This window comes from Pseudonaja textilis, chromosome 2 (genome assembly GCF_049901715.1).
Source record: "Pseudonaja textilis isolate UNSWEBS1 chromosome 2, rPseTex1.2, whole genome shotgun sequence".
Classification (NCBI taxonomy): Eukaryota; Metazoa; Chordata; class Lepidosauria; order Squamata; family Elapidae; genus Pseudonaja; species Pseudonaja textilis.
Window position 1 is genome coordinate 242,382,503 of NC_141991.1, and position 20,671 is coordinate 242,403,173.

The following is a 20,671-nucleotide window of genomic DNA, read 5'->3' on the forward strand; positions in this document are numbered from 1 at the left end:
CTTTCCTTCTTCCCTCTCTTCTTCTCTCCCCCCTTTTTGCCCCCTTGTCTCTCTACCTCTATTTCTCTCTTCTGTATTCCTCTTTTCTGATGCTTTCCAGTATTATACTTATTTTTCGAATGTTTTTCTTTTCTTTGGTTGTTTTTTTTAAGTCTTAAATTCTCCATTCTCTTTCCCCCTTTCCTTTTTCTTCCCCACATAAAATTACTTGTTCATTAAAGATGGCTTCTTCTTTGTCCCAGTCTTCTTGTTTTGCAGTCTTTTCTTGTTGTTTCTCATAGTTCCAAATCTCCATTTCTAAGAATTGAAAAACGAAGCCAAAAGAACCCTTCCCTTCTTGTGCATCTTCTTTGTACTTTTTAAGTTCCATTTTCAATTCATCCAGAAGTGGTGCCATTGTATAAGTTTTTAAACAACCACCCGATTGATTTTAGTCATTCAAATATAATAACCAAGAATCCAAAGATCACCAAATACTCCAAATACACGCAAGCTGTTTCTTTTTTGCTCTTTTTTTTCACTTTCTCTTCCTGGGGTTACTATTTGGTTGCAAAGTTTCAATTAAAATGTATCTTTTAGAAGCCTTGTTGAAGTTTTACTGTAGATTCTTTTTAATTCCAGGCAGTCTCCTCCCTCTTCCAAATCCTGCCCTTATTCTTTTTCTCTCCCTTCCTGATTATGAAAAAGAAAGTTTTTAATGTCCAGAAATCTTTATTATCCCTTTGGCATTTTGTTTTATTTTTCAGCTTAATTGCCTATTGATGTCAAAGCAGATTTTTCCAGTCTCTTATTTAAGTCTTTTAGTTGTCAGTATAGGGAAGGAAAGAGAAGAAAAAAAAAAGCCAAACCTTTCCCTTTTCACTTTCATCTCTGCTTCCGACTCTTCTTTGGGAGCAATGTTATTTTTTGTAAGTTTAAATTCCAGGGTCCCTTAGTTGTTGCTTTTACAATTTAACCTGGTCAGCCAAAACTTTCACTTCTTATCTTCCTCCTGCACATTCTTTTCTGGTCAAGTTCTTCTTTGTGGTGGCCACTTCTGACCACCGCTTCAATCGCCTTCGGGAAAGGGAGTAATGGCCAGCTGAGGAGGAGAGATGCGGCTCTCCTCGACTCTGCTGGCGGTCTCCCCCCTCTTCACCACCTCTACGGGGTGGCTTAGCCCTGAAACCAGCCGGCTCGGGGTGCTCCAGCGGTGAGCCCAGACAGAAACCGCACATGATTGCAGATTTCTGTCTGTTGCCGAAGACCTTCAAACCGGAAGTCCCTAAAAGGGCTCCATGTTTTGTCTCTTGATCCAAATACTAATAGAGTTACTGACTGGACAGGAGGTCAGGAGGTAGACTCTTTGTAACTGCAGTGCCTTGTGGGTTTGTTTTTCGTATTAGCAAATGCAATCCATTACACGTTGCTGAAGGCTGGTATTTGCCGAAACCTAGAATTACGTTAAATGCAAAAAAAAAAAAAAAACCAAAAACATTGCATCACTTTGGAGATGTTAAGTACTTGAAATTCACAGCTAAATGGAGACAAATCCTGTAACGTAAATATATCCCAGATTACCTTTCCAAATGAATCTTTCTTATGTAAATAATTCCCCATGAATATAGGCCAGTTCAATTTGCATCAGTTCAATTTGCAAATGTTGCCTGTACCACACCGACTTCCTTGCGTCTAGTCTGAATGAAAATAAGTCATACTAAGAGTTTACACAATGTGCTGTTTAGCAGCTTTGACTTGACACCAGGCAACCACCATATTTTTTGGACTAAAAGATGCACCGTACCATAAGACACACCTAGGTTTAGAGAAGGAAAGCAAGGGGGAAAATAGTTTTTTACTTCTGCATGTCCCATTTTTTGCCTCCACGGCATCCAGAAGCAGTCTGCAGGCTAAAAACGGGCCCGTTTTTTGGCCTCCCAAACCCTCCATGACTCCTGCACTTTTTAGCCTGCAGAGTGCTTCTGTTCTGACCCAACCAGGTTCCCAAAGAACAAACACGGACAAAGGCACCAGGCCCCACCTTTTAAGGTTTAATAATGAATTCTGTTCTGAAGGCTGCTTTCCGTTAATTAGCTCCGACAAGAAAGAGCCTTGCCAAGTTGTTTGTCAAGGCTGCCAAAAACCCAGAGATAAGAACTAATTTACAAAATTCTCCAAACACAAACTAAAAAGTCCACCAGTTGACTTTCAGAGCTTCTTTGCTATCTGCAAAGAACGCTTTTCCAAACCTGGCTTTTATCCTCCCAAGGGAGGGACCATTACCTTGCAGCCTTACTCCCAAGTCACCTGTGCTGCTGTAATTGTTCTTTCCTCCGAGCAATACTTCGTGCATGTGCATTTGGCACAGGCTCCTCAGGAACCTCCTCATCACTGCTGCCAGCCCCCCCAATCTGAAGGCAGCAGTCCACTCCCTGATGGTCCTGGCCCTTCATCAGAGTCCTCGCTCTCCTCAGCCATCTGCACCTACTGCCGACTAATCACAACAGCTTCTGGACGCCGGGGAGGCCGAAAACGGGATGCACAAAGGATTTGGTAGGCTAAAAAGAAGCCCATATTCACTCTATAAGACGCACAGACATTTCCACTCCCACTTTTTTGTGTGTGGGGGGGAGTGCATCTTATAGTCCGAAAAATACAGTACTTCTGCTTGTTAACAAAATAGTTAATTTTAAAATTGCCTGCTGCAAGTGGACAGCTCCAGAATAGCAGAAGTTTATACGTTCCATTAAATAAATAGGGGTGGGTTTTTTTCCTCTCTGTTGCCTCTTTTATTTTGTGTTTGGCAAAAATTCAAATTTATTTACAACGTCATTAACCAATTATTGTTTTAAGAACATCTAGGTCTCTTTTTCTTGGGCCCTTGAAGATGTGTGGACTTCAACTTCTAGAATATGCTGGCTGGGGAATTCTGGGAGTCGAAGTCCACACATCTTCAAGGGGCTAAGGTTGAGAAATGCTGCTCTAGGTAGTACTTTATGCAGAACAGCCAAGTAATGAACGCTGCTATCTTTTCCTTCCAGATGGACTTGATGCCATTTGTTAATAAAGCTGGATGTGAGTGTCTTAATGAAAGTGATGAACATGGATTTGATAATTGTTTACGTAAAGACTCTACCTTCTTGGAATCAGATTGTGATGAGCAGGTATTACAACTTTCAAAAATTTGTCCGGATAATAATTGTTTATTTTTCAATAGAGCAAGTGTTTTCCTATGTGTATTTACTCAAAACACCTACTCTGATTTGGATGTAGACATAAGGGAACAATTTATGTAGTGATGTGTTCTATCATGCATTTGGGCTTTCTGTTCTCAATCTGTGTTTTTTTTTTTTCGTTTTCTCCACAGCTGCTTATAACAGTAGCTTTTAATCAACCGGTCAAGCTTTATTCTATGAAATGTCAAGGGCCTGATAATGGTAAGTTTAAAAAAAATTCCTCAAAGAGAAGTTCCATTGGTACTGTTTTTAATTCTCTGTTGATTTTAATAATACAAAGCTACAGTTTTCTGTTCTCTGTTCCAGTTTCTGTTCTCTGTTTTCCACATTGCAGGACAGAGTTAGAACAAATTAATTGAAAATATAATCAGTGCATGCAGAACTTGGCAAGACAAACTATCCAGCACTTCTTAAAGCAATTGTGTTCCAAAATCACATAGATAAATTTGTCTTGTGATAGAACCATATAGTTTTTCATGTTACTTTGCCTTTGAATATACGACATACATAATGTGCAATTCTCATTAAATAATTAAACAATAAGCACAATCATGTAAATAAAAACAGATTCTGCCTTGATAATGGCATTTACCTCTCATGCTTAGGTTGAGCTTAATGGTTTGTCAGTAGAGTTATACAAAAGGTTTGATTTAAAAAAAAAAAAAACTTTCAGGATAAAATTTCCCAAAATATCCTACTTCAAAGACAAAAGTATCTGAACTTAAAAACCATTTTAAACTCCGACAAGTTCTAGCTCATGTGCGATGCTCAAAACAGTCTCTTCATGTTCAGTGCAGGAGATTTCATGATGTGTTATCCTTTTCTATTAAGATAATTTGAATTAGTGTAGGTGTCAACTCATAAAATACTGTATTTCTATGGTCATTTTAGAGTTGCCAACAGAAAGGGAGGGGGGAAAGGGGTTTGAAAGAGCAGTGCGGCAGCCTGGAAATGGAAAGTGCATTCCATACATAGTTTTTCAGAGGTAGTAACTAGGTGACTGAAGTTTCTGCTGCACAAAAATCTAACTGGAGAACATGATTGATGACTTTTGGCTATGGATGTGTCCCATTGGAGAATATGAATTTTGATACATCCGGGGGTGGGGGACAATGAATGGTGTGTCTCAGAGTCAGCTACATCCAGGCAGTGCCGGACATGTTAACTCCTAATAAATCCTTTGAAGTTTTGTAAGTTTGGCTCGAGACTCATGATTTAATTGGGGTAACTGCCGGAATCCTGACACTAGGTTTCTGAAAAGGCTTGTGTTTTTATTCTAGGTCAAGGTCCGAAATATGTAAAAATATTTATCAATCTTCCTCGATCAATGGATTTTGAAGAGGCAGAAAGAAGTGAACCCACTCAGGCTTTGGAACTAACACCAGATGATATTAAAGAAGACAGCATAATTCAACTTCGCTATGTAAAATTTCAGAATGTTAACAGTGTAACTGTGAGTACAAAGTCTTGACTTCCTTCCCAGTAATGCAATTGTGCCAAGTTGAACAAAACTAGTTTGAAACATGGCACCGGTATCCTAGAATTCATGTTCAAAATTAGCTGCACGCAAGCTTGAGTTCCACCAATTACATTCTGCAGACTTAAAATTGAATTATTTTAGTATTCCATGGTTTTAACTCCTTTTCTTTGAACTTGGTTCTTTCATAGATTGTTGACACTTTTACATATATAATTCAGTGCTTGTCTCTTCCCTTTTAGTTATTTGTCCAGTCTAATCAGGGTGATGAAGAAACAACAAGAATTGCATATTTCACATTTATTGGAACACCAGTTCAAGCAACAAACATGAATGATTTCAAGCGGGTAAGTTCTAATTTGGCTTCAAAACAAGAAACAATTATATTTTGGAATATGATGTGAATCTTATACATATATTCAAAAACAACTGGCAATGTTTTCAAAAAGAAAAGTTGAATTTGTTTCTTTGGAGTCTTTATTCTGTTAAAGAGCCAAAGAATGCATGATTGCTCTGAAAAGCTTATAAAGACTGCTTAAGCCAGAGATTTCCATGAGTTGTTACCCCTAAAAGGACAAAGTGAATTTGAAGAAAGAATATAAAAAGCCAGAAAAATCATTGAAGAAATAACATAATATGAGCATAATCTGTATTCACAATGATTCTTTGCTCCGGCTTAGCCGCTCTTAATTTCTCAGTCTTCAATGAATTTTTTTTATTCTCTCTGATTACAAAAACTTTTTTTTTTAAAAAATCCTCCTATAAAATGAATAAAATAAACCTGACTGTTTTGGGACAGGCTTTGATACTGGATTCTTAGTTGTACAGTGAAGCCACTGTTTTTGTTTCTTTAAACGATTTGTTAAGGCCTCCCCTTTTCCAAAAGTAATTTTGGGCCAAATACAGAGATCAAAACCACAAAAAAAATAATTAAGAAAACTAAATACCCAAGATTTTAAACACAATCCAATTCATAACCATATTAACCAGCAGAACTCACCTAACTGCATGGCCCTAGTTTTAAAAGGAATCAGCAATATCATCATCTAGCAATAAGCCTACTTTAAAAAAATAATAATTCTGGATTAACACAGTACAGAAGAAATGGGTGTTTGTTGACTATGTAATTAAAGTATCTTAAACTTTCTGAAGTGAAAGCAGAAAGGGGGAGTAGTCAAAACATCCTTTTGGGAATCCTGACTTAAGGAATACATTTAAATCTTACGAATATGCATGGTGTGTGATGACGTTATTTTGAAATGTTTGAGGCTTACGTAAACATTGTTTCCTATTCCAAAAGGTTGTACATGTTTATCTACAAATGTCAGAGTTGTTATGACAATGATTTTTCTCTTAAAATGTTTCCTTCTCCAGTCAATACCTTTTAGCCCCCCCCCCTTAAAAAAAACAGGTAGCTCTCTTTGATCATCATTGTTACAATTTAACAACCCCATAATCCCTTGCAGAGTGGAGTCTGGGCAACTGACTGGAACTAGCAGAGCATTTAATGGCCAGATGCCCTTCCTATCTCCAATGCAGAGTTTTGTTCAGCAGATATATAGGTGAAGCTCAAAAAATTAGAATATTGTGCAAAAATTAATTTATTTCAGTAATGCAACTTAAAAGGTGAAACTTATATATCAGTACATGCAAAGCAAGATAGTTCAAGCCATGATTTGTCATAATTGAGATGATTATGGCTTACAGCTCATGAAAACCGCAAATCCACAATCTCAGAAAATTAGAATATTGTGAAAAGGTTCAATATTCTAGGCTCAAAGCGTCCCGCTCTACTCAGCTAATTAAGCCATAACTGCAAGGGGTTCCTGAGCCTATAAATGGTCTCTGAGTCTGGTTCAGTAGGAATCACAATCATGGAAAAACTGCTGACCTGACAGTTGTGCAGAAAACCATCACTGACACCCTCCATAAGGAGGGAAAGCCTCAAAAGGTAATTGCAAAAGAAGTTGGATGTTCCCAAAGTGCTGTATCAAAGCACATTAAAAGAAAGTTATGTGGAAGGGAACAGTGTGGGAGAAAAAGGTGCACAAGCAGCAGGGATGACCGCAGCCTGGAGAGGATTGTCAGGAAAAGGCCATTCAAAAGTGTTGGGGACTTTCACAAGGAGTGGACTGAGGCTGGAGTCAGTGCATCAAGAGCCACCACACACAGACGGATCCTGGACACAGGCTTCAAATGTCGTATTCCTCTTGTCAAGCCGCTCCTGAACAACAAAACACGTCAGAAGCGTCTTACCTGGGCTAAAGAAAGACAGAACTGGTCTGTTGCTCAGTGGTCCAAAGTCTTCTTTTCTGATGAGAGCAACTTTTGCATCTCATTTGGAAACCAAGGACCCAGAGTCTGGGGGAAGAATGGAGAGGCACACACGGCAAGATGCTTGAAGTCCAGTGTGAAGTTTCCACAGTCTGTGTTGATTTGGGGAGCCATGTCATCTGCTGGTGTTGGTCCACTGTGCTTCATTAAGTCCAGGGTCAACGCAGTCATCTACCAGGGGATTTTGGAGCACTTCATGCTTCCTTCCGCAGATGAGCTTTATGAGGATGCTGACTTCATTTTCCAGCAGGACTTGGCACCTGCCCACACTGCCAAAAGCACCAGAACCTGGTTCAATGACTGTGAGATTACTGTGCTTGATTGGCTAGCAAACTTGCCTGATCTGAATCCCATAGAGAATCTATTGGGCATTGCCAAGAGAAAGATGAGAGACATGAAACCGAATAATGCAGAAGAGCTGAAGGCCGCTATTGAAGCATCCTGGTCTTCCATAACACCTCAGCAGCGCCACAGGCTGATAGCTTCCATGCCACGCTGCATTGAGGCAGTAATTGCTGTAAAAGGGGCCCAAACCAAGTACTGAGTACATATGCATGCTTTTCAGAGGTCCGATATTGTTCCATGTACAACCCTTGTTTTATTGATTGAATGTAATATTCTAATTTTCTGAGATTGTGGATTTGCGATTTTCATGAGCTGTAAGCCATAATCATCACAATTATGACAAATCACGGCTTGGACTATCTTGCTTTGCATTTAATGAGTCTATCTCATATATTAGTTTTACCTTTTAAGTTGCATTACTGAAATAAATGAACTTTTGCATGATATTCTAATTTTTCGAGTTATTCTCATTGTGCCCAGAGAGAGAAATATCTGCCTCTACCTAGGATCAAACTCACAGCCTCCTGTTTGTGAGGTGAGAGCTCCACCTCTAGACCACCATACTACTCTCTAGTTCTACTCTTTGATCCACATTAGAAAGGTAGAGAGACTAGAAGTGATAAGGATGCTACCTCTGTCGAAAGTTCCTTGCTTAGAATTGCTTTTCTTGGTGAATAGCAGCCACAGCAGTTGACAATGCTACCTGGAGTGATTATTACATAGCCTGTAGGTCTATCCTTAGTAGAGGCAGCTCTGGAGCCGAAGCTTTAGGGCTATTGCTTTGAAAAAGAAAGGTAGAAGTAGCTGGGAATTCTACCAAAGCCCCTTTAATGATGTGAAGGAGGGTATAATTAAAGATGCCTCTTAATTTGTGGTACATAATAAACAGCAGGAAAGACGCTAGGAAACAAAGAGTAATTGAGAAATTCCTGGGGCTAAACTGGATCCCCACTTTAGCTTTGTCCCTCTCTAATTTGAAGGTGTAGAATACCAAGTAGAGCTAACATGAATGGAAGATGAGGGTTGCATTCATAATTGCAGTTCAAAATATCTTGGCTACGTGGCAGCATGTCATTCATTTCTTTCGGTCTGTTAGTACCACAGTCTTCTATGAAATCTCAGATGGAGGGACCTTTGAAAATACCCTTTCACTGAATCATTCATTCTGGGGTTGTAGGAATGAGATTCTCGTGTTTTTAGAAAGGGAGAAAAAGTGTCCAGCTTTCATTTCCCTTTTGCCCTTTCGGATCCCTCTCAGTAAATTCTACATCTACCCCTTTTCAGAGCTATTAACTTGCTAGAACAAACTCTTATTAAACTCTTCACTTATTAAACTCTTAAGAATGAGGAAAACCCCACAATCTGGGAATGTACCGCTCCCATTTCCGTTTGGACCAGGGCAAACTACCTCTGGATTGTACTAGTCAGGGACAATTGGGGCAGGGGGGTGGTTTCCTTAAATCTTCTGAAATGTTCTAAAGGTATTCTAACGCTGAAACAGGTTCATTTTGTCCAGAATATTATGTGTATAACATCTCAAACTGCACTTCCAGAACTACATGCTTCAGAGTTGGGTTTGGCAAGGTCCAAAAGGGAAACAGAACATTCTGGAGCATTTTGAAATACAGTAGTTGACTCTGTGATCAACTAATTTGTACATTTCTACTACCTGTAATACGTTATTATGCTTGTGGGGATTTCCTCTCTTAATTTGAAATCCCAAGCTACTATATAACAAAATTCTGCATGGAAAATATAACTGTGGCTTTTTGAGGTGATTATATTAATTCAGCAGTTTCTGGATCTACTTTTAAATACCCCTTTTCTTACTGGAATATGTGACTTCCAAAGCTGATAGAAAAAAATAAACATGTCTGTGTATCACAGTCACCTTTTCCTGGGAATCCAAACATAATGGAGATTCTTCTTACTCCTTGCTGGGTTACCAGTTGATGAAAACTTAATCCAAAATCTCTCCAGTAAATTGTGCCTCATTTTAAAGACTTGCAGCATGAATGGGTCCATATCCAAGGAAGATTTCTTGTATTCTCTAACCCCGGGCATTGGTTGATCAGTGACTACAATCTATAGTGCTTGTTGTGAATGTAATGGAAAAGAGCAAGTGCTCCGGAAACGTTTAACTCGCTCCTCATCTCTTGTATACAGAGTTAGGAACTGTTGTTCACTGCATGTGTTTTTACTCATTGTATGCAAGTTTAAATTTGTGTATGTGTGTGTGTGGGGGGGCAGATTTTCTCATTTATGCTAAGTCAGATATGGCATGCTCTTGTCTCTCTTTTTGTTACTTTCTTTTAGCTTTAGCTTTTAAAATTAATAAGTATTAAAAAATTTAAAAATTAGTTAAATGTTAATACCTTTTTAATTTTTAAATTAATTAAATTTAACCCTGAATTTAATAATTAAAATAATTTAATAATCTCCATACAAGGAAGGATTATAAAACTCCTGCCTCTCTCTTTGGGGTGAAAGGTGTTTGAGGGGGATAATGCATGTGAAATTCAGATAGCCCTCCTTGGCATGGCATTCCCATTTTCCCCTGTTCATTGGCTACTTATTTACTCTGCTTTCATTGTTAACACTCTATTTTATTATTTTTCAGCATTTCCCTGGCCCAAAGAAATAAAAATGCAGAAGATTTTTGTTCTTAAATGAGCTTTCTTTCCACCGCCCCTTTCTGCCTGCTCCCTCTGCTCCTCATTTGCACAGTTCCACTGCTTTTGGTACCATCAATTCCTGCTCGCCATCTTCTGGGACAGCTTTCCTTCCTCATTCTTTCCTCATGGACTTGTCTTTGTTTTTACCATGTGGTTTTTAAATTCTTCTTTTAATCCACTGTTTTGGTTTTGAAATGCCTTCCTCTTCTCTTAAATGGTTCAACATTTCACTTCATTACATCATACTGGCATTTTTTTGTACCAGTCCTCACAGGAAGTTGAAGGGTGCAACTGTGTTCTCCATGCAGACTGAGTGATATCTAGCTAAGCCTTTCCTGACAGGATTTCCAAGTTCTTATAGATCCTCTTAGAGCAGGGATCTTTCAACTTTTCAAGGGTTAAACTGATATAATAGCATTTTCCTGGTCCAGAATATATATGAAGCTGCCTTGAATTGAGCTAGATTATCCAGTTTTTTTACATCTGGCTGACCAATTCTCTGAGCTATTTTGGAGACCGAGACACTGAAATTGAGAGTGTCTTGGGCTGTGACTTTGAGTTATGGGCCCTTCAAGGCATTGTCTGGATTGAGACTCTGTAACTCTGACTGTAATTTTCTCTGACAATTAATTTACTTTTATCCATATCGTCACTTTCTGTGGAAAAATATTTCATATGGTGTTTTAATTTACAATACAGCTTGGTGGTTCTTTCAGAAGGTAACTGAATAGGAAGTTGCCATCCAGCCATCAGATATGTTTTCTGTTTTCATATATGTTTGCGACCATACCTATCAAATTGCAGTCTGATGGCCTTGCCAGCTGGATATTCTAGTCCTAAAATGCCTGGAAATTTGGGATGGCTTTCCGTCTTGGTAGATGGATAAGTATTTAAAAAAAAAAACAATGTGCTTCAGCAATTGCTGCCTAAATAAGGAACTTCTTCCTTCCTTCCCCAGCATAATGAATATCACTTGGATGTTTCCACTTATGACAATTTTCATTCATTTAGAAATCCATTAGAAATCTGTTCTATGCTGCTTAATGACAGTGCACCATCATGGAGTCTGTCAAAAAAAGCTGCAACTTGGGCAGCAGGTTGAGAGCAAATTTTAATCCCTAAAAATGATCAGATTAGGAATTTCCCATCCAGAACTTTAAAAATGGAAAATTATTGAATGATTAATTCATACATGTTGTATGGGGTGTGCTCAATTCATAAAGAAAAAACGTGCCCAAATAATGAGGCATTAGGAATAAAAAAGAACTGTTATTTTTCCTTTATTGTTATAGGTGTGAGTTATTGTGGTTAAGAATTCTTTAGATAGATCTAACTGTGTTGAGAAACATCAATGCTGAAATGTTTAATTTTTCAGATAATACACATGGGCCACCTGAGCATTTCCCCTTCTGAATGGTATAGATTATTTTTATGCGGGGGAGGGGTGATTGATGCACCTCTGCTAACATCATAATTGTCTAATTTGTGGTTGTAACTGTTTAATCTAAACCAGACTACCGTGCTTTAATCAAAGCCAAGGAATAAATGTTTGTTTCACATTTCTGTCTAGTTTAATTTGGCTTTTTATATAACATGCTTAATTAAATCTTAACTTGTTTATTGTTTTCCTTCTGTACTGTTACATGACGTTTTAATTCTTTGTTAACCTGAGTATTTTTGAGCATCAATGTCTGCATGCCATTATATCTATTCCAAGGATTAGCCTTTTCTTTTTTTAATGGCCTATATAGTGAATGATGATTGATTGATTGATTATGATTGATTATTTTTATGTTTTCTGGTTCCAGTTAGCAGATATCTCACTTCAGCACTTACCAGTTTTTATTTTGAGATTTCAGTATTGTGTTATACAAAGTTGTGATGTTTGAAACTGCCTCATTAAATGTTGAATGTTTGTCTAGGGCATGGAGTGTCAAACTCAAGGCCCAGAGGGCAGATCCAGCATGAGGGTGCTTAGATTTGGCCTGGGGGGCTGCCCTGGAAACAATGACGGACTGGCCCGCGGTGCCTCTGCCAAAGAAAATGGAGCTTGGGAGGGTCACACACAGCCCTCCCAAGCACCATCTTCACTGGTAGAGGTTGCAGGAGGCTGTCACAGCCAAAAACAGACCTCGTGAGGGCCACCTACGGCTCTCCCGGGCTGTTTTCGCTGGCAGAGGGTTGCAGGAGGCCATCACAGCAGAAAATGGAGCTCGGGAGCCCTTTTTCGCTGGCAGAGCGCTTAGGCCGCCACAGGCACCCTCCGACACGAGAGATCTCAAGCTGGCCACACCAACCCCAGCCCCCAAGGTCAAATACAACCCTGTTGTGGCCCTCAATGAAATGGAGTTTGAAACCCCTGGTCTAGGGAGATTATGACATTAATGTTTGGAGTGCACTGCATCAAATTCTGTCCTCCCCCTGAACCTGATGGAAGGTAGACAGAACAGCAGACCAGGAGAAGATCAATACAGTTTGTCAGTCTAATCTGCTGAGACCATCTCCAGTGACCGCATAAGGTCAAAGGGCAGAACAAAAGAAACCTCAATGGGATTCAATTATCTTTCCCACCTCTACATCCCACATCCTTGAATTTGTATTTAAGAGTTTTTGTACCAAGAATAACAGCAAATGCTGTTTGCTTCTATTCTTTCATTGTGAAATTGAACCCTTCCCTCATTTTGCCTGTGACCTGAGCCACCAGCCTGGTAAATTCCAGATGTGCCTAGTGTTGAAGGAATCAAGCAGATAGGTTTGGCATAGATCGGGGGTGGTGAACCTTTTAGCTTTGGAAAAGATTTGGAAGATTCCTCACTTGATTGCTCGTGTAGATAAAAGTGAAAGAGTTCTCTCTCTCCCTTCCTCCATCTAGGCCACATTGGCAAAAGTGCCAAGGCTAAGGCTGAAGTATAGGTAGCCCTCAACTTAACAACCATTTAGTGTGGTTGTCGTCTGGCGACTGTTTGAAGTTACCAGAGCATTGAAAAAAGTGACCGTGTGGCTGGTTTTCACACATCGCAGCATCCCTATGGTCACATGATCAAAATCCGGGCACTTGGCAACTGGCATCAGTTGCACTGTCCCGGGATCACATGATCGCCATTTGTATCTTTTCCAGCCAGCTTTTGACAAGCCAAGTCAATAGGGGAAGCCAAATTCACTTAACAACTGCATGATTCATTTCAGCGATTCATTTAGTAATGCTAGGAAAAGTCATAAAATGGGGCAAAGCTCATTTAACTACCTTGCTTAACTAGGCAAACATTCAGTTCAACTGTGGTCATAAGTCGAGGACTATCTGTAGAGGCCCTAGAGCCGTGATGCCAAACCTATGGCACGTGTGCCATAGATGGCACGCAGAGCCATTTGTGAGGGCACGCGAGCCCCAGGCAAACTTACCTCACTGCACATGTGCGTACCTCCCAGCTGATTTCTGGGCCTTTTTCGGCCTGCCAGAGGCTTGAGGGATGCCTTTGCAGGCCCCAAAATAGGCCCATTTTGTCACTTCCTATATTTCAGGAAATATCAGAAGTGACAAAATGGGCCCATTTTTCAGCCTACAAAACCTGCAGAGGCATCCTTCAAGCCTCTGGCAAGCCGAAAAAGGTCTCAAACAGGTTGAAAATCATCTGGGAGGCGCAGTGCAAATAAGGGGGCAGCGGGGGAAGGGAATTGCAAATGTATGCGCAGGGGGCATGGGGGGTTCTGCTCATTGCCTTTTGGGTTCTGGCACAGCACACACAATTTTTGGCACAGGAGCCCAAAAAGGTTAGCCACCACTACCCTAGAGCAAGGATCTTCAGACTTGTGGACTTCAACTCCCAGAACTTCTGAGCTAACTTGAGTAGAAATTCTGGGAGTTGAAGTCTGTAAGTCTTAAAGCTGTCAAGTTTGAAGACCCCTGGCCTAGAGTCTTTGCTGCTACTCAAAGGAGTGAGCTTTGGACTGGACTGGACTGCAAGTCTTGGGGGAAATGGGGTGATTGCCCCCCCCCGCATGGCCCAGCACTCCCCAGGATTTGCCACACACTTGAGGCAGGCAGTGTAGTTAGGTATTGGTGAATGCCAGTGTGTCACTCAAAACTTCACGCTGTGTTACCATCGCTGGTGTAAATACATGACAAACTAACATTTTATTGAATGCACACTATCAAAAGTTTAGATGCCTCTTCCTCGTGAGCATATCATAGAAGTTGCATATCCCTATTGTAGAATTTAACCATAACATGAAATGTTGTTGAGCCATTGGAGCAAAATAGTGATATTGTGTCACAATAAGTTTCTCTGCTATTTCATAGGAATTACTTAGGTGATGCACATTGAACTGTATCTGATACCCAGCTCAGGAGTGTCTGATACTGAGCTCAGGAGGATGTTTTGATCTGATTGGCATCCCTGTCATCATTTGAACAGAGCCATGCTTTTCTTAGCTAAAAATTAAAAGTTCTTCCCTTTAATCCTCTGCCACTTTTGTTCTCATCTCTTGTTAAAATGCCTGTTGGAAAAGACATTGCAGATACTTCTCGGTAGTTTCTTTTGAATGAGAGGATTTATTTTATCTGCCTTTTCTTCAAGAGGTAACGTTTCTCTTTCTCTTTCATAGGTGGTAGGAAAGAAAGGCGAAAGCCACTAAGATGCAACCCAAGATGCTGGAAGGCCTTATCACACAGCCAACGTGGGATTTCCCATTAGCTTCAGTTCATGGAAAGTCACTCAGCCATACCAGAGACTGTCACTCTGTCCCATTTTACTACCATTACAAATAAATCAGTGCATTTTGTTAATATGAGATTTCACTAAACGTGTTTTCTGTTGTAATCTTGGAGCAAAAACAAAATTGTAAATAAAATCCATTAATTTTGTCAAAATTGCAGAGTGGAAGAATTGTCGTGTCTCTCTTCAGTGATGAAAACTGGAATTGTCCTGATTCATATAAGCTACGTGTGGGTGAACGTTTGATAATATAATTATATGTGTTAATGCCAATATAAATATCTCGTCTTCATAGTCTCTGGTTTTAGAGATCAGATTTTTCCAGTTAAATGGTGATTCTTCTGAAATCATAGCTTATTCCTGAAGATCATCAGTTTAACTTGCTAGTCAAAGCTTTGTCTGAATTGACACTTTCAGAAATGTTGGGCTGGGAATTCTGAAAGCTGCAGAGCTAACCTACCTGGAAGGATGTGTTAAGAGTCCCACAAGGAACTGCTTGTCTCAGTTTCTTGTCTCAGTTTTTAAATTGGCTTACTGAAAAATCTTGCTGACACTCATTTGCCTGTTTTTGTCCCGTTCCCCCCACTCACCCCCCCAAAAATCTGGTGAAAGTAATTAATGAGCCAGATAGCATTATTTGGAGGTAAATTTGAAATAAGGGCTGCTGGTTTCTGACTCTTCCCCATTTTAAGCACATTTTATTTAACAAATTGGTCATATTGAGCAAAGCACGCCCATTAAAAGAAAAATGACAGTTTTCCCCAAAAATGTGACTGTTACCTCAGTGATAGCGAAAAGAATGAAATCACTCTTTAAGTCCGCTAATCTAAACACAGCTTTCTGGCTCTTGCTTTTCACCAGCTTTCATAAGCCATGTGTAAAATTGTTTTCATTCTTGAATTTCTAGCAACAAGTACAATTTTCTTTGAACTTCTAGCAACCTTTTGAATTTACAACCAGTAGCTCAGCTCTACTTATGACCACAGTTGAGCTCAAACTTTCCATTGCTAAGCAATTAAGTGAGCGTTAACCCATTTTACAACCTTTCTTGCTGCAGTTGTTAAGCGAATCACTGCTTTTTTAAAGTTAGTAACCCGGTTGTTAAATGAATTTGGCTTCCCCATTGACTTTGCTTGTCAGAAGGTTGCAGAAGGTGATCATATGACCCCAGAACACTGCAAGTGTCATAAATACATGCCAGTTGCCAAGCGTCAGAATTTTGATCATGTGACTACAGAGATGCTACAATGGTCATCATAAATGTGAAAAACTGTCTTAAAAGTCATTTTTTTCACTGCCGTTGTAACTTGGAATGGTCACTAAACAAGTGGTTGTAAGTCAAGGACTACCTGTTGATAATAATTCATTAAATGTCTATGCTGCTCAACTCCCAATAATTCAGAGTGGGGAGATTTACAATTGGTAAAACGTTTTAAAAATATAGAAACACAGGCACACAAATAGCAAAAGACTGCAAAACAACAATGGCAGAGAAAATGAACTCGGAAAGGACAAAAGAAGAAAGAGCATCGATTTTTTTCAAAGGCCTGGTGTCAAGTGGAAGGTTTGTCACTATCCCAGATATTTCTGCAAGTACAGTATTTGTGCATTAACACAAATGCAGAAGTATGTTGTGGTTAGCCGGCAGCAGGTGCGGACGGCTGAGAATGAGGAATCGGATGAAGGCCCAGGACGATTAGGGAGTGGACTGCTGCCTTCAGAGATTGTGGGGGCTGGCAGCAGCAATGAGGTTCCCATGGAGCCTGTGCCAAGTGCACGTGCGCACAGGATTGCCTGCAGGAAACAGCAGCTACAACAACACGGGCGACTTGGGAATAAGGCTGCAAGGTAATAGCCCCTTCTTCAAGAAGATCAAAGCCAACTGAAACAAACGTTCTTTGCAGAAGGCAAAAACATTTTGTAACAGCCTTGTGGACATTCCAGTATCCTGAGTTTGTATTTGAAGATTCTTGTATTGCAAATTATTTCTTGTCTGTTATTTTTTGGAAGTCTCGCACAGTTTGGCAAGGCTTGTGCTTATCACAGCTAATTATTTTGCAGAAGCACTAAAAGGTTTCTGTTCCCTTTGGATTGTGTTTGATTTGTGGAAAAGGGCCTGGGTCAGAACAAAGTATCACTAAGTTTCGTCCTATCCAGTTTAATGATCTTTGAAATCAAAGGAGAGACGAGATGCACCGAGCTGAACTTGTGCTCCAAATGTGTCAATCAACCCATTAGAATCAAGGTAGGTTGTACTGTTTTGAGTTTAAACTAGTAGGCAGAAGTCTGGATGCCAAAATAAATGTGCAATACTAATGTATTTGCATCCCCAAAAGTATCCTCTCGCCACCACTTCATTTTTTTATCCCTAATCAAAGCTGTTAAATGTCTTAGAAAACAGGTTCCTTTCCAAGCCAGGAATAAAGAATGCAGAATACAGGTCGTTACTTGAATCAGAGGTGAAGTTTATTTGAGAGCATAATACAAAATCAGCTAGTTCGAGATAGCCACCCTGAGCCCTCTGCTTATATAGTCTTTGTTCCGCAAGAACAGACAAAACTAACCCCAGTGAAAGTGCAATTAGCTGGACTCCCCAAAATTAATTGGGTTGCTGAAAGGAAAAACTCTGGTCAGGTATTTTGCTGAGTTCATGGCTTCCACTTATTTAACATTGCAGGTGGAGGTGGCAATATTTTGGAGGAAAGGGCCTTTTTAAATTTAATTAGCAGACACTCTGGCTTCATTTTAGGAATGCTTACCTGAATACTTGCTACATTTTAATCTTTGTGTTGATTAAACACACATTTCAACATCTCACCAATTATCCTGACTCTAATTTTTAATCTTTGCCCTGGTAAATGGCAGGAAGACTGAATGGTGGGGAGGGTTTGATTTTCTTTCCACAGAAATTTAAAAAGTTAAGTGTGTTACGTGTCTTTTAATGCCATTTTAAATGTTAAAAATTAATACCTGTTCTTCTAGCCCTGTCTGTACTTTGTAATATGGCCTACTGCTTGGTATCCCAACCTAGTTATCCATCACTGAAGCAGTATCAATAGCCCTTAGACTATTGATATATAGGGGTGTCAAACTCACATCATCACGGTGGTGTCACATGACTTATTGGGATTTTCCTCCCCTTCGCTCACTAAATTGGGCATGGGCGTGGCCAGCATGTGACACATCTGGCCCACAGGCTGGGAGTTTGACAGCCCTGCCTTAGACTTACGTACCCCTACACAGTGCTTTTCAATCCTTTACAACCCAGAGTCAAGACATTTCCCACAACAATCTGGGTCCTCATTTTACGAATCTCAGAATGATGGAAGGATTGAGTCAATCTTGAGCTGGTCAGAATCAAACTGCTGGCAGTCAGCAAAATTAGACTGCAATACTGCATTCTCACCACCGTGCCACCACAGCTCTTCAACTAAACACTGTATGATCCAGAGGTGTACTGCTTAAAAGAACAACTAAATACATTTTATTGTTATTTTGCTTTATTTAACATAGATCAGAATGAAGAGAGGATTATTATCCAGCTGACAGTAATGTTATGTATGTCGAGCTGTTTTTGAGGACAATATGTCAACCGAACTAGGATGGTGGTAGGGTTTGAATAGCAAGTTTCTGTGAAGAACAATTCAAAGGATCTAGGTTTATTTCATTTGGAGTAGAGAAGATCAAGAGAGACACTGAATGAATGAATAAATACACATGACTTTTAGTAAACATCAGGAGTTGTTTCTTAACCGTGGAACAGACTGCTGCTAAAATAGTTGAACTGCCCTCATTTCACAGATGCTTGTCTAATGAGATGCTAAAACACCAGTGAGCATTTGAACTAAATAAACACCATGGTCCTTCCAACTCTGCTCCTCTTTTATCATTAAGGGTTTGGTGGATTAACCATTTCTTTGTGCGGTTTCTTTATATAGATAGGTATCTTTCTAAAGGGGTGTGTTCCTAAGCATTAGTCTTTTAAGCCTCTTCTGTAAATCTTCTTGGCATCGTGCCCTACAAAGAATTTTTTTTTTATAAATTGTCCGTTAACCAGCACCATGTCTAAATGAGGTTGCCTTTTAAATCACTGTACATTTTTACAAAAGAGGCTTTAATTGGAATAATTAGTTTTCTGGCTTAAACTTGTTCTGTTTCTAAGTATAATAAAACCTAGAATTTAAATCCTAGCGCAATTAGTATTGTTTTGTCTTGTTTTATTTATTTTTTCCCCCCACCCTTCCTCTTGTAAAATACCGCAGGCATTTTTGTCCCACTTTGGCAGATTTAGGCATTAATACTAAACAATTGTGGAACATAAAGAGTTGGACATAATCCACCGGAATGGTTTTCAGCACCAGCCTTCTTGAAAAGTGGATGGAAGAGGACTATTTTTAATTAGTTCCAGTTCATTTCAACAAATGACGTGTCAAAAATATTGCAACGTAGAATGCTTCTGTTTAGGATTCAAGCCAGCCATGGGTTCTTGTTATTGTTTTCAAAAAAAAGAAATGAATAATTTGGTAGCCCCAGTAGCATCCTAAAATTGGAAAGGGATTTTAAGGATATTGGGTCCACTTCCCCGCTTAATGCAAAAAGTCCATGATTTATATCCATATCAACATTGATGCCCATCTTATCCCTCCCTTCCTAGGCTTTGTTTTATGGAAAAAAGAGATGGTATTAGAGTATTAAATAGTAAATCTAGATATCTTCTCCCCTTAATTCTGCAAATGCTCTATTTTTTTGGTGTGTTCCAATCAAGCCTCACTAAGCCTTCACACTTCACTAGTGCAATTTGGTTTCTATGGATAACCAAGAGTTCATGCATCACTCCCTTTAGTAATGAGACTTTGGGCCCCACTCTTCCTGGGGAGGTAATTTAATATTAAGCTTGAAGAAATGGACTGCTCAGACTCCGTGCTGATAAAAAGTCTTTTAAGTCCAAGTGCTCGAAATGCAGAATAAAATTGCAAAGCTGATTCAGATGCCTATTGTCCACATTGACAGTGGACACTACTGTGGCTCTTTCAATCCCAACAACTGCTCTTTTTTTAAAAAAAACCTATATCTGTTAATGAGAAGCATAGGCCTATGTCAGAGGTTGGCAACCTGCAGCTCTGGAGCCACATGTGGCTCTCTCACCCCTCTGCTGCAGCTCCCTGTCACCGGTCGGCACCACAATTTTGAGAGGAAGTTCCGGTTTGGAGGGGGAAGCACAGCATACCAGGAGGGGACTCTATGGCAAGGGGCGAGTTTTCCAGTTGGACCCACAATTGATAGGGCTTTTGGTTAGGACAGGAAGAAGAAAAAGGATGCCATGCTAGGAAGAGACTCTATGGTGGGGGAACTGGAGTTCCAGTCAGCTCCAGAATTGAATGGGAAGCTTCCAGGCTAGGACCTTTGTGGCTCTTTGAGTGTTTAAAGTTGCCAACTCCTGCCTATTTTCCTGGGTATCCAGCCCATTTGGACTCGTTATAAATATTTTCATCCTTTTTTTTTTTCAGTTTCTGCTGAATCATGAAGATTCATTTAGGTCCTCAGAAGATCTTCTCTAAGTCCTCAGCATCTTTTTATGATGCAACTCAGCAGAGATTTGTAAAAGAAACCTTGTTGCCATGTACCACAGACAAATTCCTTGTGTGTCTAATCACACTAGACCAAATAAAGTATTCTGCTTAGAACAAAAAAGCTGCCATAGGATCTTTCATCCTTGCCTGCCATGAATGTTTCATTGTTGTTGGTACTTTGAAATTTCCCAATCTTAAAATAGCAGCTTGATCTCTCAGGGTGTCACCATTTACTTAAGCAAATATACCATATTTTTCAGTGTATAAGATGCACTGCCCCCCGCAACAAAGGAGTTGAAAAATATCTGTGCATCTTATACAGTGAACGTGGCTGTAGCCCCGC

At 39.7% G+C, this 20,671-nt stretch overlaps 1 protein-coding gene across 2 annotated transcripts in view; it reads left to right on the plus strand.

Annotated features, from left to right (window-relative positions):
* Nucleotides 1–14,913, plus strand: part of TXNL1 (thioredoxin like 1) — a 29,117-nt gene extending 14,204 nt beyond the window's left edge. The window contains exons 4-9 of one of the 2 annotated variants that reach the window (XM_087927449.1): nt 3,021–3,143; nt 3,347–3,416; nt 4,496–4,668; nt 4,935–5,039; nt 11,422–11,462; nt 14,649–14,913. In XM_087927449.1, the coding sequence (XP_087783575.1) occupies nt 3,021–3,143; nt 3,347–3,416; nt 4,496–4,668; nt 4,935–5,039; nt 11,422–11,462; nt 14,649–14,655 (519 nt within the window). In that variant the 3' untranslated portion in view covers nt 14,656–14,913. The remainder of the gene's footprint in view (nt 1–3,020; nt 3,144–3,346; nt 3,417–4,495; nt 4,669–4,934; nt 5,040–11,421; nt 11,463–14,648) is intronic. The other variant, XM_026715305.2, reaches the window with a different exon arrangement.
* The last annotated feature ends 5,758 nt before the right edge of the window (nt 14,914–20,671 follow it).